Source organism: Micropterus dolomieu, linkage group LG23 (assembly GCF_021292245.1).
Source record: "Micropterus dolomieu isolate WLL.071019.BEF.003 ecotype Adirondacks linkage group LG23, ASM2129224v1, whole genome shotgun sequence".
Taxonomy (NCBI): domain Eukaryota; kingdom Metazoa; phylum Chordata; class Actinopteri; order Centrarchiformes; family Centrarchidae; genus Micropterus; species Micropterus dolomieu.
The window spans coordinates 25,260,328-25,275,190 of record NC_060172.1 but is presented as its reverse complement, the minus strand read 5'-3'; the positions used below and the strand labels follow the sequence as shown (position 1 = coordinate 25,275,190).

Sequence of the window (14,863 nt, the reverse complement as noted above, 5' to 3'; positions counted from 1 at the left end):
TTGCTCAGTATCATCCAATGTAGTAAACAGAAGTGCAGTGGGGATTTTGGAAACCATGGCTATTACCACTATAATTGTTAAATTCAAGTCAGTTGTGTTCGTTTCAAACTGTTATTTACGGGTAACGTTAGTTAGGCTAAATGTTGTTTAACTCGTTAAATTGTGAAAAACACTAGTAGTTTGCTTAATTAGTACCTGAACCAAACTGAGCACCCAGATGGAAAGTAACCACTATCACTCCGGGAACACAAAGTTCCGCGTTAACAAAGCCGAGCCAGTCTTCAGTGTCCCAACATGCATCAGTGAGCTACCAGCAGTAGCTGCTAACCACATTTGACCCTGTGTGTGCGATGATGAATTAGACATCCGGGCTGTGTGTATGGAAGATGGCGACACTTATCCTCCCTGGTGAATGGATCAAAAACTGGGAAAAATCAGGAAAACACGAGTTGTGAGTAAAGCCGAACTTCAACACATTGGCATGGGTTATAGTGTTTTAATACTTTTAAGATGTGAGCTAACTAACAAAAATATGTAGCTAGCATTGCAATTTAACATAAGGCCAGACTTTCAAGTGCGTTAGCTAGGGCTAGCTATCATAAGCGGTTAGCAAGCTAGAAAACACTTGAAGTGGCCCACTAGCGCTATTTGAAAAAATAAGCAAATCGTCTAACTTAAGTTAGTCGGCATTTAATTGTGAATACAGTCAGTTAGAGTAGTAACTTAGTAACGTTACCCAGTTGTATGTAGTTAGTGGCGTCGTTGGTGAAATTTGACTAGCTAACGGTACCTGTATGCTAGCAATTTTGCTATCTTAACGCTCCCACTAGACCATTTTTTTAAATTTGTAAACACGGGGGCTATCAAAGCTAAGCTAGTTAGCATCCATGTAGTTAGCTCACTCCCGGCCGCACCGTTATCGTTCTAGCTTCTAAGTTTAAGTAATTTCATTGTTCAAGTTCATGTAATTAGCCAACGTTGTCTGCCAACACACAATCGATAAGCAGTTGGCGAAGACACACTTACATCCACATCCAGCGTTAATGTTAACAGTAATAGTAACTTAGCTGATCAAGTGGAGGGAAACGACGGTTCTTGACTTGACGTTATAGCAAGGTAGCAGCAATGTTAGCCAATGCGTCTGTGATAACGAATGGCCTATTAAACGTTATAAACGCTAGACATGGCCGTATGCAACATTAACAATGACCTTTAAAACGATAAATACGATAAACCTTCTCATCTGAAAGATTAAACCTCTTGCACAAGGAGACTGTAACGTTAACGGTATACCATGTCAGCCAAGTTAACGTTAAGCTACATATTTGTGTACCCTAACGTTAACCCATTAGTTATAGTTGCTTGTTGACAGTGGTTATATAGCTGTATTTCAATAGGATATCAACCAATGAAAGCTAGACAGCGAGTATCAACTTTATCGGTAACTTACAACGTCAAACCCACTAATCTAGAATGACAGCAGCATAGAGGCTCTTCCTGACAACCTGGAAATCAATTTTCGACGTGGTTACTCGTTTTATCACTAGTAAAAAGGAAAAACATTGCCCTAATAATGAATAGGCATCACGGACAGGAAACACAATTGGCTCATCCACATTGCTAGCTACTATCAGTGGTTTTAGGCCTTGCATAGCAAGTAAGGCCTGCAGTGGGATGCACCAACTCAAACTATTCCGTTCTTAGTCGTGTAACCTAAAGCTTGTGTCTGTGGCTGACAGCACTTCACAGAACATAGTTTTAAATAGTTGCAACAAACGAGCAACTTATAAAATGTTCCTATCAAGAGGAAACTCATACATGTATTTTAATGATGTATAATAATCCTTTTCATTGGTGTCTCTGGCCCTAATACAGATTTCCCCTGTGCACCGATTGTAAAGCTTTTAATATTTAATATGAGCTCAGCTGCTGTGTAGAGATGGGATGTAGCAGTAAAGCTTCACTCAATCCAGCAGCCACATAAAGTGCAAAATAAAAACTGTTCAGTAAAAAACAGTACATTTTTCCCTTCCCACAGATAAATACTTATTATATTTCATGTCTGCTTGGGGCAGCACAGTGGTAAATCCTCCAGTCGGAGGGTCCATCACTTCATTGATGCCATCCCTTGCAGTGACATCTCAGAGGCAGGCAGCAAGTGAAAGGGCAATTGCCATGTACTGATAATCAAAGTGTCCTGTTGTTATTACATAACCACTGTTTTTCAGGTCAGATAATCTCTTGTGTTCACAAGCGTCTAACATGTGGACATTTGGATCCGTTTGCGTCTGATATCAATCACCTGTGCTAGTAAAATAATAGGATTAACCAGTCAGAGAAGCCAGGGTATAAAGTTGATTTAGTGCTGTACATTTTCTCTTGAAGTAGTGAAAATGGCCTGACAGCTTTGTAAATATCAACCACGCTATGTTTAGCCTTAGGACCCTGACACACAGCTGCCAGTTTGGTGCCATTGAGCATTTCTGACTAACCATTGTATGTTGAATAAGTGGCATAGGTAGTCGGCTAGTGTATTGTGGTGAGTTCAGTTGTAAGTTTTAAAAGAACACAGTGATCAGTCTACCTTTGTCAGTGCTTGTTCTTTGACACCAATTGAGCTGTCTATAGTCTCTTTTCCACCAGATGGTACCAGCTCAACTCGCATCAACTCTACTTGCCTTTTTTGGTTTGCCATTGGCCAAATCTGGTATCTGGTAGGTTTTTTGGTATTCCCTCCGTCAAGGCACTAAGCAAGCTGAGGCGTCATTAGCCAGAGATTACAAGATAGCAACTGTAATGATACTCAGAATTAAACAGCCGCATACAGAGACTCAAAAACAGCATCCCTTCAATATCCTCCATTGACCTATGTGTGGAGGGAGTGTGCTGTGTGTGTCGCGTTAAAAATTACATCACAGCAGTTTCGTGCGGCATCGGTATGACGACCAGCTACAATGAGAAAGTATATCTGCAGTGGAAAACCGAGGACAGGGCACTAAAAACGAGCTGTTCAGAGTTGAGCTGGTACCAGCAATGGGTAAGCGCCAAATGAGGACATCCCATAGTTAGTTGGGTCTTATTTGGTTATGTTAACTTGGACACATCCCAATTGGGTAAAATATTCCTTGGACTTTTGGATATCCACAGTTTCTCAACCTAATTTCTAATTTTATCTGGAATCTTGTAGATGGTGTATGGTCTTGGCATAGTGTTATATGCATATATATAGTCCAGCTATTACAAGAATATTGGTGTGCAGGTAATTGTAGCCAATAACCCTCTGTGTATGCATTGATTTTCATGGGTGGGAATTACCTTAATAAGATGCATAAAGCTATAAGTATGCAGGAGATAAATGAGATGCCTAACTGACCAGAATTTTGTCTCTTTACTTCATAGTGTACAACTCTGCAAAGAACTTACAGAGAAAAGAGATCATGGAAGTGAGATTAGAGGTAAGTTTGACCTTCATTTAAACAGTATTCTTTGTCTGTCTGCATATTTAAGTTCCTCTGTTGTATACACAGAAACAAATCATGGGAATTATGGCAGTTTGAACCGATCAGCCATGTAAGAAAATTAAATATTAAAAACAATATTTACCAAAGATAGATAAAAATGGGTAAATATATTTCAGAGAAGTTGACAGAAATGCTCTGTAATCAGTTTACAGTACAGAAATGCCTATAATGTGAAAAGCAATTAGATAAATGTTTATTTATATTGATGTAACGATATGCAATTATCAGCAATACACAAAATTGCACTTAAATGATAATTTTAAGATAGTTATGTATGTTGATCAATGTATTATTTTAATTTGAAAATGTGTTCACTATACAGATAAATGTTCAAATTCACCCACAACATGCTGTTTTTGTTTTTCCCAGAGGGGAACAACAAAGCATTTATCACCATAACTAAATAAATGTCAGTGTCCTTTTAAACAATAGACTCTTCAGTTTTATAATTGTTAAATGCCACCGAAAGATAGCTTGTTCATGACAGCTTTCAGTCAAGATGTGACTTTCCTGGTTACACCAGTGTGTTAAATAACTGCACACTGAATGTCACAATGCCTTAATGGTTGCACAGCAGTAAACTTAAGTGTGAATGCAAACTCAAATGTTTTGAATAAGGGCCAAATGAAGCCTGGTTGCTCACCCACCTAGCAGCTACCCACCTTGCCAAAGCGACCATTCCTTACTTATACAAACCTCAAGCCTTAATATGATTTTTATAGTTTAATTATATAAAAATTCAGCCCCCCACGCCCCATTCGATGAACTGCGGTTCTTGGCAGTTCTTCCTCATTGGCTTTAGTTTCAGCCCATAGGTTGCCACTTGCATCTGATCCCTGCCACATGTCTGATAAAGTGCTGTGCCTCAATGTAATTCATAATTTGTGGCTAGACAAATGGAGAAAAACTGCATCTTGTAGTTGTGCAAAGCTGACACAATACCTTACCTCCAAGGCTTCAATTGTTGTTAATGCTTCTACTAATTACTTTTTTGAAGTGGGTGATTACTTGTTGAAGTCAAGGTTTTGTGTTTTATATTAATACCTACTTTAGGTTCATTTTTAGATGTTATATAAGAGTCTTTTCCTGTCAGTTCTGTCAATTTAGTTTAAGATGAACTGTGTCTTGTCTGTTTACCCCTCCAGATGTACAGGCTGCCTTATACGAGCTTTGCTGGCAAGTTGTTCAGGGGAACCTGAAGCTGGATCTTGTCGCCAGCGTCCTTGGGGACATGATGGTACACGTTCTTTTTCTAAAGAATTTTTACTTGAAGATTAAAACACATAGCAGTGTCTGCGCTGTATGTATGTTTAAAAAGAGAATCCATCGTGCTATGTGCCTGCACCTGATGGGTTGAGAATAGGGCTGCAGCTAACGATGATTTTAATATTCGAAGCTTCTATAAATTATTGCATTGATTTCGGTGACAGCGGTTCACACACTACACGAACTGACAGCGGCTGTGTCACCCGACGTTTTGTCAAGGAAACACACGTGAAATGAGCGATCCTGCACACGAAACAGCTGTTATTATAAAGATAGCAATTATAAAGACAAAGAATATGGATGAAAGGATAGATTAGCACACGCAGGTAGCAGGGATTGTCTGAGCTACAGGGAGAGCTGGAGGGGAGTTAAAAGGTGCAGCTCCGATTTGAGAATGAACGTTATTGTATGTCTGTAAAATTTTGTACATGGCAGCTTATTTGGCTCAGTTTTGATTGAGCTCTTAATGCCATGGCTTTGCACTCAGCTTGTTGCAAACTTATTTAGGGGTGTGATGAGATCTTGCGCCACGAGATTAAAACATCACAAGTGTTTCCCCTATATGCATTTACTAAACTTTCCCACAATCTTTAATCAATGCGCTAATAATGTTTTCACTCGCACGCTGTGCGAGCACGGTAACACTTAACGCTTGGCTAGCTTCCTCTCCTCATTCTTCAAAAAACATCTGGGCTTACGTGACAGATTCATAAGAGCAGGTGCTAGCGAGTGTTTGATTGTCCGAGCGGCAGAAAGTGACGGTGAATGCGAGTGGAAGAAAATATTCTGCCAGTAAATGTACAGTGTCGGTTACAGTGTGTCAGCTTCTCAAGACCAAAAAAAGTCCGTCTCTTGTTTCCAAAACAGCTGGAAAAGTGAAGCCGGTTAGCACTAGCAAACATCTCCCTTCCCTTTCAGACAGCGCAGCTGAACATGAAAGCGGAAATTACCCAATGTCTTTTGGCTGCTATGTAACTTAACATTAGCTACATTTATAAAATGTATGCCAGCTAGTAGCCTAGCTGCATTTTATTACTCCCTACTTGTCCAGTGTTGAGAACATTAGGTATAGTCTTAGACTAAGCCTACAGCTTTGTCATGTACACAGACTGTACACATTAATTATTTTTCAGTTTTCTGGCTGGTTGATAGGAATAGAAAGGACAGTGGTGACTGTGGAGGAGCTGAGGTTAGTAAAGCAAGTTAGGGATGCAAACTAGCCTCTTTTAAGCTAATGAGGAGACATTTCTTTTGGATTTTATTGTGCAAATGAATTGGTTGGTATGTAAGGGAGGTGGTTCTCATGTTAATTTCTACAGATAAATGCCAAAAGCTGTAAATTGAGACACACAAGGCAACGTGAAAAATCCTATCTATAATGATTTGGAGGTCATATTAACAGGGTTTCCCTGCAGTTAGGCTTAGAAGGTGAGGCCCAAAAAGGCTTGGGTGCTGTGCCATGAATGTAAAATCACTGTGGAGAGAGCACGAAAACTAAAACTAAATAACTTCCAAATTTAAATAGTTATAGTCCCTCCTGAGACAAATTCTTCAGCAAGTTTAGTCCTTCGCTTCTTGTTTGTTGTTTATTTATTATCTGCTAGGGGTGGGAATCACCAGAGGCCCCACGATACGATATTATCACGATACTTATGTCACGATACGATATTATTGCGATTTTAAACATATTGCAATATGTTTATCTTTTTCCCAACTTTAAATTGTGTCCCCAAAGGAAAATTGTTTTTCTAGTGGACTGAAAAAGCAATTCTATTAGTGCCAAAAAACAAACTTTTCATGTGCAATTTATATAATAAAAGATTGATACTTGACGTTCATGTTACGACACGATATTGCCTTGCAAAATATCGCGATACTATGCTGTATCGATTTTTTTTCCCCCCACCCCTATTATCTGCTCTGGCTTTTCCAACTGTTTGTTCACAGATATGGTAAAAATAACCCTATCTAATCCCTATCTTCACCTCCGCTGCTACAGCTCCATCCTAGGGGAAACACTGAAGCAATCTCGAAAGACTCAAGCTATGACCTTTTTTGCATGTTCTCATGCCACACATCAATTTTCTCATGCAGAGAAAAACAAATATTTAAGTGATAAGGTCGACTTACAGGGCGAATTAACTCTGCCCAGCTGATGCAAAACCCAGCATTCGCTGTGATAGTAATCAAGTGCTGTAATGTAGCTGGTAGTGTTTTTTAACACAAACATGTAAAAACTGAGGCGCAAACCTGCTCTGTTTGGGACCGTGAGCTACATTTTATCGCAGGTGCTGAAGTTAGTATGTGTGTGTGGATTTGTGGTGAGATTACTGTCTGATCACTAGTGTTTTCAGTAACTTCCATTTTCCTCCTCTTCATCAGTCATACTAACATGCAGTCACAAACAGGTTTCTGCGTCTATAAGACAGTCTGCCAGCAGAGCAATAACGTAATGCACACCAGAGATTAGGACAGGTAAACATAGAAATTATGAATTGTCATTACATGATGACGTCGTTATTGTAATATTACGACTGTTTTCTCGACATGTCAGAGAACACATAAATGTGGGATAGATTGTGAATGTGCAGAAAGTTTTGAACATGAGCAGAAAACCTGCTGAGACAGAGGAGCTATTAAAGTCCAGACGTATGTAACTGAATTAAAATTAATTAATTTACCATAGAGGTGAAAAGGTGCCACATGCACATTTAAAGAGGCTTCTTACCCAAACAACAGACTCAAAAGATGAAAGAAGACTAAATCATGTCTGAATGTGTGTTGACTCAGCAGTGATGATAGGAGAAACCTATCTGATAGCAACACAGAATGCCTGAGAGCCTTACTGCATTATGTTCTGTTATAGTTTTAGATTTTGAATTGTTACATGCTACCATTTTGTGTTTCCCTTTACATAAATAAAAACATTTCCACCATAAATTGGTGCAGGAAAAAAAATCACCAGAATACAGGAAAGTAACTGTTTAATGCTCAAACTTTTCATATAATTCAGCATTGAAGATTTCTTAGTGTTAGTCTTGTCTCGATCTTGCGAACCCAGTATTGTGTCATGTCTCGTGAGCTAAACGTCTCGTCACACACCTACAACGTTCCCTAACATAGATTCACAGATAATATTTCAGTGTTTTAAGCTAAATGACATTCATTTGTTTTTCAAATGTTGAAAGACAGTGACGTAGAAATCTATTTATTTTTGTGAGGTTGGTACACATACTGAGATTGATTTGCTACTGACTTGGACACAGTTTTGTGCCAGCAATATTTTGTTTCCAGCTTGGACATTTTCAGTTACCTTTTGTTTTTCTTTCAGGAACTCCGGGATGACATGACATCAATTTTAGCAGATGTGTTCAGTATACTAGGTAAGTAAATAGCTCTGTTGTAGTAGGTAATATAATAGCTTGAACTTTTTTTCTTGTCATAATGCGTTTTTAAATGATTATTTTTCCACAGATTTAGAGACTGTTGCACTGGAAGAAAAAAACAAACGTGACCATTACACACAACTGGTGGGAGCTTGTTTGGTAAGAATATTATTTCTGTTTTAACCAACATAATCAAATTATTTTATATAACTGACAGAAAGGGTGATTCTTGCATCCACAGAGTTTCTATGGCTTAGCATATAACTTAATTTCCACTATTCTAGCACTGTTATATACTCAATTTTAATTGTGCTGAATGTTGGACAGTGTAGTTATAATATTATTTAGTTATAAAAATCTAAGAAATCAAAAGCTTTGGATGAATTTTATACCCCTGTATATATTGGTGTCATAGATGTATTACTGATTTTGATATTCGGGTCTGTCATAAACTACTAAAATTAAATTATTAACAAGTAAAATTTTTGGATTTCAGTTTTTTCTTCCAGAGGCCATCCTGAAAGAGAGGCTGGATCCAGAAACCCTTGAATCTCTTGGACTTATAAAACAAGCCAATCAGTTCAATCAGAAGATTGTAAAAATCAAGACTAAACTTTTGTAAGTAGAGATGTGGACATGCATAAAAAGAAAAGGTGCATCTCAGTGTATTAGGAACACTCATTATACTTCATAATGCATATCCAATATTTGTGTAATATTTTATTTCTTCTCAGTTACAAGCAACAGAAGTTTAACTTGCTAAGGGAGGAGAACGAGGGCTACGCCAAACTAATCACTGAGCTTGGCCAAGACCTCTCAGGCAACATCACCAGCCATCTTGTCCTGGAGAGCATCAAGTCCCTTATAGGTACCAAATATTAATTTTTCAGGGTGACTGCATTGAATATGGTGCTTCTATGTCTTATCCTCAACAGTTAGTAACATGCTTTGGCTTTTTGTTGTTGTAGTAAATTGACAATAATGGATTAGAGGAGTCTACAAAGGGGATTGTATCACCAGGCTTCTTACCTGAACCCACATCACACCTGTTTTGACCTTTTAGTTAGATTCTGCATTGACTCTATTATGCTGCTATTTATACAGGGCTTTGCCTGGCCAGGTTTCTCTTTATCACAGAAAGTCTGTCCCCATAGGTTACCTGTTGGTAGTCTTGTTGATACTCTGAGTTAGAGTTGTCAGGACTTAGGCCTCAATCGTATCAATGCTTTAGAACAACCTGTTACTTGTGCACACAAGTTCTTCTATCTATTTATTCTGCTTTTTAATTGTATACTGTGATCTCAAATTGACTATTACATTTCCTTTTTGAAGCCACATGTGACTCTTTCTTTCTTAGAATGTGTTATCCTTGTGTTATATAAATACTGTTTACTGACAGAACAGTTTTTCCCCAATTGCCTGCTTAGTCCTCCTGTTTCTTCTCCCTGCAGGATGTTTCAATTTAGACCCTAATCGTGTTTTGGATATAATCCTGGAGGTGTATGAGAGTCGATCCGACCAAGATGAGTTCTTTCTGTCTCTCATCAAGTCTTACATGTGTGAGCCACTCACCCTTTGCCACATCCTGGGCTTTAAGTTCAAATTCTACCAGGTGAGAATATCAAGAATGGGTAGTCAAAAGTGATGAAAGCTAGAGCATGTCTGACCCATAAGCAGGAAAACCCAAAGCTAAATATGTGCGTGTGTGAGTGAGACAGAGAGAGAGAGAGTGTTCACTGATATTGTATGTATTTATTTTATTGTCTCTTTAGGAGCCTAACGGAGAAACCCCCAAGTCACTTTACCACATTGCTGCTGCTCTGCTTCACCATAACCTGATAGAGCTGGAAGATCTCTACGTACATGTAAGGAAAAGAAATAATCGGAATTTGGGAATATGAGTTTGCAAACCTAAAAGCTGTAATCCTGTGATGTCTACAGGATGATTTGTGACATTATAATATCAGACCTTTGTGTCAAATACATTTGTAATATATTGTATTGTGCTTTTACTTACATCAAGTAGTTGTCCCTAAACTGAAAATTCAGCTCTCTGTCATTCCAGCTTATGCCACTAGATGCCACCATCGTAGAGGAACACAAACGGGATATCTCAGAGGCCAAGCAGATTGCTCGCAAGCTGGTCATGGTTGTGTTGCCGTCAGACAAAAGTGAAGACAAAGAAAAAGAGAAAGAAAAGGAGGAGGAGAAGAATGAGAAGGTATTGAAGCATTTGTTTTGGAGGAATGCTGTCAGTCTGGATGGAAGTTGAGAGCCAGCAGATTGAGAGTGATAGATGAACATAAAGACTCTTACCAGGACAGGAAGGGAATTGCAGAGAAATGTCCACTTTTTTAAAAGTGGTTCTGCCTCACCGGAAGTCAAATTAGCATGTTGAGTAACTTTGGGTGTTACTTCATTACAGTAAAGGTTTTGACACAGAAAAATGCACACCAGGTTTTGTGAATGCTTCTACGGTTCAGGTTGAGTAAGGTGAAAAATACAACAAATCGTTAACATTTTTCTCTCAGAGTTGTCTCAGAAACTGCTTATTATTTACCTTTAAAAATAATCAGTTTTCAGCCTACAAAACATGATAAAGATCCTAGATAAGATAAAGGTCATGGTTTTAAAATGTCTTTACTTTGGAGTGTGACAGTAGCTGTGTTCAGTTTTTGTCACTGCTCTAACTTCCTTATTGAATATAACTGAACATATTTAATAATACACAGATATTCAGTTACTGCTCTTTTCTGTGCCCACAGCCACCTGATAACCAGAAACTTGGTCTGCTGGAAGCGCTACTTAGAATTGGGGACTGGCACCACGCCCAGAGTATTATGGACCAGATGCCTTTCTTCTATGCTACTTCTCACAAGGCCATTGCACTGGCACTCTGTCAGCTTGTGCACCTGACTGTGGAGCCTCTTTACAAAAGGTGCTGATTTTTCCATGTTTCACTTACTGGTCACTATGTGTAGTAAGACCAGAAGGCATGAACATGTACCTCCTTTTATTTCCACAGTCTGAACTGATTACTTTAACTCTGTGCCAGCATGTCACACATACACAAGTTCAGTGAGAAATGAGTAACAATGCCTAAAAGTGGCCTTTAACATACTGGTCTGTTCCTCACAGGGCTGGACTCCCAAAAGGGGCAAAGGGAAGTGTAATGCATCCACTGAGAAATAAGCGGGCCCCTCGGCCTGCAGAGATCTTCGAGGACCTACGCAGGGACACATTCAGCATGCTTGGCTACCTGGGGCCTCACCTCTCCCATGACCCTATCCTTTTTGCCAAGATTGTGCGTCTGGGCAAGGCCTTCATGAAAGAGGTACAAAACTGTAACCGTGACATTATTACATCTGTACTGCAGCGTAAATCATATTTTGACTCTCATTTGGTGTCCTTTGCTTCTCAGTACCAAAGTGACGGCAGACCTGATGTCAAAGACAAAATGGTGAGTATAAAACTAAGAACCTTCTGTCTTCACTTTAAATGGATCTACCTGTTTATTTCTGTTACTGCGAGGAACTAATTCATTTTGATTGTATCTTCATTGCAGGAAACACTTTTGAGTTGTTTCCTGAGCATTGCAGACCAGGTGCTACTCCCTTCTCTTTCTCTGATGGAGTGTAATGCTTGCATGTCTGAGGAACTGTGGGGTCTCTTCAAACTCTTTCCCTACCAGCACAGGTGAGACACACTCACTCACTCACTCACTCACTCACTCACTCACTCACTCACTCACTGCATTTGGCACTGTTGAATTGAGTTTAACTAGCTGGCAAGGAAACGGTAGAACACACAATCAAAACTCAGTTCATCAAACCATACTTGACTGTTTAAAATGTGTTTTTGGTTTTTTTTGGGTTTTTTTCTGTTTAGCAAACCATCTTTTCTGCTCCCTAATATTTTTTGATGAGCAGGGACATTCCACCTGCCCAAAGGTTTTGTTTTACTTTAGTTGTCTGTGTCAGTTTGTCACAGTTAATAAGAACATAGTAGCACTTTGTGGATTATTTCACTTGTCTTGTACACCAAACTGTGTTGACACTGTCAAAGGAAGTATTTGATATGAACAGAAAATGGAAAGAGTAACGCACTTCATTATGCTCTGCTGTGTCAGTGTATTGTACAGTGGGTTGCTCTTTGTGCTGAATTTGTTGATGCATCTTAAGGGCGTTTTAAATAATCCTTGGCATTTCTTGCTCCAAATGTGACACACAGCAAATTACTTTATCTGTTTTTCAAGTCGACCATTAAGTCTTTTTTATTGATCTGGATGAGTGAATGCAAATGATGCAGAAGTTAACCCTACTGTTATTTGGCAACACACAATGACAGTTTAACATAATGCTAGACAGAAGTTGGCTATTTTATTGTTCAAGGGCCGTCTTGAATAGCCAGCTTAGAAAGCCGACATGTTTTGTTTATGTTAAAACTGTTTCCTTAAAGGTAGAGAGTGTGTGTGGATTTTTACAGCTGCAATATTGTACATTTTTGTTGCCCTGTTTATGTCCTACTCTCCAAAAGTTTCTGAGTTCTTCCTCTTTTGTATGCTACCTCAGGTACCGGTTATATGGGCAGTGGAAGAATGAGACATATTCCAGCCATCCACTGTTGGTTAAAGTCAAAGCTCAGACTGTGGAAAGGGCCAAATACATTATGAAGTAAGTCACATTGCAGAACCCAATGTACCATTACTGTGAAATCGTCTATCTTTCTGTACCTTTGGTTGAGTTTTGCTGTGTCTGCAATCCACCAGGTCAGTACTTGTGTCCTTGTAGGCTGCGTGTTTCCCGTTATGTGTATGTGGATATTTTAAATGTGTGGCTATTATTTTTTTTTTTCCCCCAGCTAATTCGGTCCTGTTCTCTTCTGCAGACTGTTGCATTACTTAGCAAACCTTGAATGAATGGGGAGCCCTTCCTAAATCAAATTTAGTCTATATGCAGTTTGTCAGTATAGAAACCTACGGCTCTATGTTTTCACTGAATTGTGCGTCGCCACATAACCTTACTGTCATGTGTGTCTGTGAGTTTCAGATAATGAAACACTTTAGACAATAAATTCAGCTTTGAACACACCACAGTTCACTACTGTCAGGACATCAAGGCCAATTAGGTTAATCTATCAAAATGCAAATAATTTGCTAATTTAATAAAAATGTCCCTCACATTCAACGTAGAATTGGCTAGATTGGATAGTAAAAACATGGAGAGATGTGTTAATGTGTTGTTTTTCACCAGCCATCCCAAGTTAAGCCATATTGAAAGGACAGTTGAACATGCACAAGAATTAAAAATGGGACTTGGAATACTGTGTTTTTGAGCTGGTCAAGTAATTATTCTAACACTGTTCTGCTATTGAAGAAAACGATGATTCTTCGTTTATCTTAAGATGACAACCATAAGAGCGTTTTCCAGTGCCTGTGAAGCTTACAGAAGTGACAGTCTTTGCCTACAGCTCTCTTTGCATCGCCTTGTGTTTTTAATCTGCTGTTTCCTGTCTTCACTCCCCAGGCGGTTGACCAAAGAGAATGTGAAACAATCTGGAAGGCAGATTGGCAAGCTGAGCCATAGCAATCCCACCATCCTCTTTGATTATGTATGTATATTTTGCTGTGATTATTTTATTTTACTTTAGTCTCATTCTGAATGATGTCAACAAACTACAAAGAAAATGAATTCCAAAAAATCAACAATTTTCTACAGCTTGCAGCACCTTCCTTACTCTGTATACTAGTTATGTTTTTCTGGCCCTCACAATAGTGTCTGCTTTTGGAATTGCTTGCACCTAGAGCTCTGCCTACACAGCATGCATTCGTGAATCAAATTAAATGATACTTTGTAAAAATTCACAAAATTGTGGCTGTGTTCCTGCTGCGCTGACAGAAACAATCACTTTGTATATTTGGTATGATACACAATACTGGGTACATGGTCTTTTGCATTTGCAACCTCATAACATAACATTTACGTTCTTCGTCTATTGGCATAAAATGTGAATAAACAGTTGAAACACTTTTAACTTCTGGAAAGTATTGTACAATAATAGATCCTGACACCTTTACAGTTGAGCATGATTGAAGCATGCTCTTCATCTGTAACAGTGTTCTTTATGTCCATGTCACATCTTCCACTGTGTTTTTGTATTTGTTCTATATAAAATGCTATTACAAAATGGAAGATGTGAAAATGAACATCGTTTAACGTAAAGAATCTTTGCACATGCAGTAATGGGATGTGTGTGTACATTGGTCAACATTTTTATACATCTCTGCCACCTTCTTCATCAGTATTTTCAAACATGACTCCCTTTTGTAATTGCATTCACTCCCCTGATCTGTGGATGTAAATATACCCCGCTTCAGCAGATTTGTTTGGCCACTCAGTGAAGGTAAAGAGGTGCCATAATGTATATCCTTTATAGTTTGTGACATTATATCCCCTCCTCTGTCCTTTCATATCAGATGCTGTCTCAGATCCAATGGTACGACAACCTCATCGTTCCAGTGGTGGATTCCTTGAAATACCTCACATCCCTCAACTATGATGTCCTGGCCTGTATCCTACACTGTTTCGTGTGTGTGTGTGTGTGTGTGAGTTTGATGTTGGAGGCAGCGGGATGTAAGTGTAAGGCCCGTGTCCAGAAAAGCGTTTTTTTTCTGACGGCAGCGTCTTTTTT

General features: G+C 38.9%; 2 protein-coding genes across 7 annotated transcripts in view; one reads left to right on the top strand and one right to left on the bottom strand.

Annotated features, from left to right (window-relative positions):
• The window catches only part of LOC123962749, a 34,905-nt gene extending 33,799 nt beyond the window's left edge, over positions 1-1,106 (bottom strand). For 2 of the 3 annotated variants that reach the window (XM_046039041.1, XM_046039042.1), the window contains exons 1-2: positions 737-1,018; positions 196-424 (exon numbers count right to left, since the gene is read on the bottom strand). The gene's annotated coding sequence lies outside the window, so the exon portion shown is untranslated. The other variant, XM_046039043.1, reaches the window with a different exon arrangement.
• thoc2 (THO complex 2) overlaps positions 271-14,863 on the top strand; it is a 29,264-nt gene continuing 14,671 nt past the window's right edge. For 2 of the 4 annotated variants that reach the window (XM_046039026.1, XM_046039028.1), the window contains exons 1-17: positions 277-451; positions 3,400-3,455; positions 4,667-4,758; positions 8,119-8,170; positions 8,262-8,332; positions 8,670-8,791; positions 8,908-9,041; positions 9,625-9,785; positions 9,946-10,038; positions 10,239-10,394; positions 10,939-11,111; positions 11,312-11,507; positions 11,595-11,633; positions 11,739-11,869; positions 12,745-12,846; positions 13,699-13,783; positions 14,649-14,742. In XM_046039026.1, the coding sequence (XP_045894982.1) occupies positions 387-451; positions 3,400-3,455; positions 4,667-4,758; positions 8,119-8,170; positions 8,262-8,332; positions 8,670-8,791; positions 8,908-9,041; positions 9,625-9,785; positions 9,946-10,038; positions 10,239-10,394; positions 10,939-11,111; positions 11,312-11,507; positions 11,595-11,633; positions 11,739-11,869; positions 12,745-12,846; positions 13,699-13,783; positions 14,649-14,742 (1,822 nt within the window). In that variant the 5' untranslated portion in view covers positions 277-386. Of the gene's footprint in view, positions 452-3,399; positions 3,456-4,666; positions 4,759-8,118; positions 8,171-8,261; positions 8,333-8,669; positions 8,792-8,907; positions 9,042-9,624; positions 9,786-9,945; positions 10,039-10,238; positions 10,395-10,938; positions 11,112-11,311; positions 11,508-11,594; positions 11,634-11,738; positions 11,870-12,744; positions 12,847-13,698; positions 13,784-14,648; positions 14,743-14,863 lie in introns of all 4 variants that reach the window. The other 2 variants (XR_006823052.1, XM_046039027.1) reach the window with 2 other exon arrangements.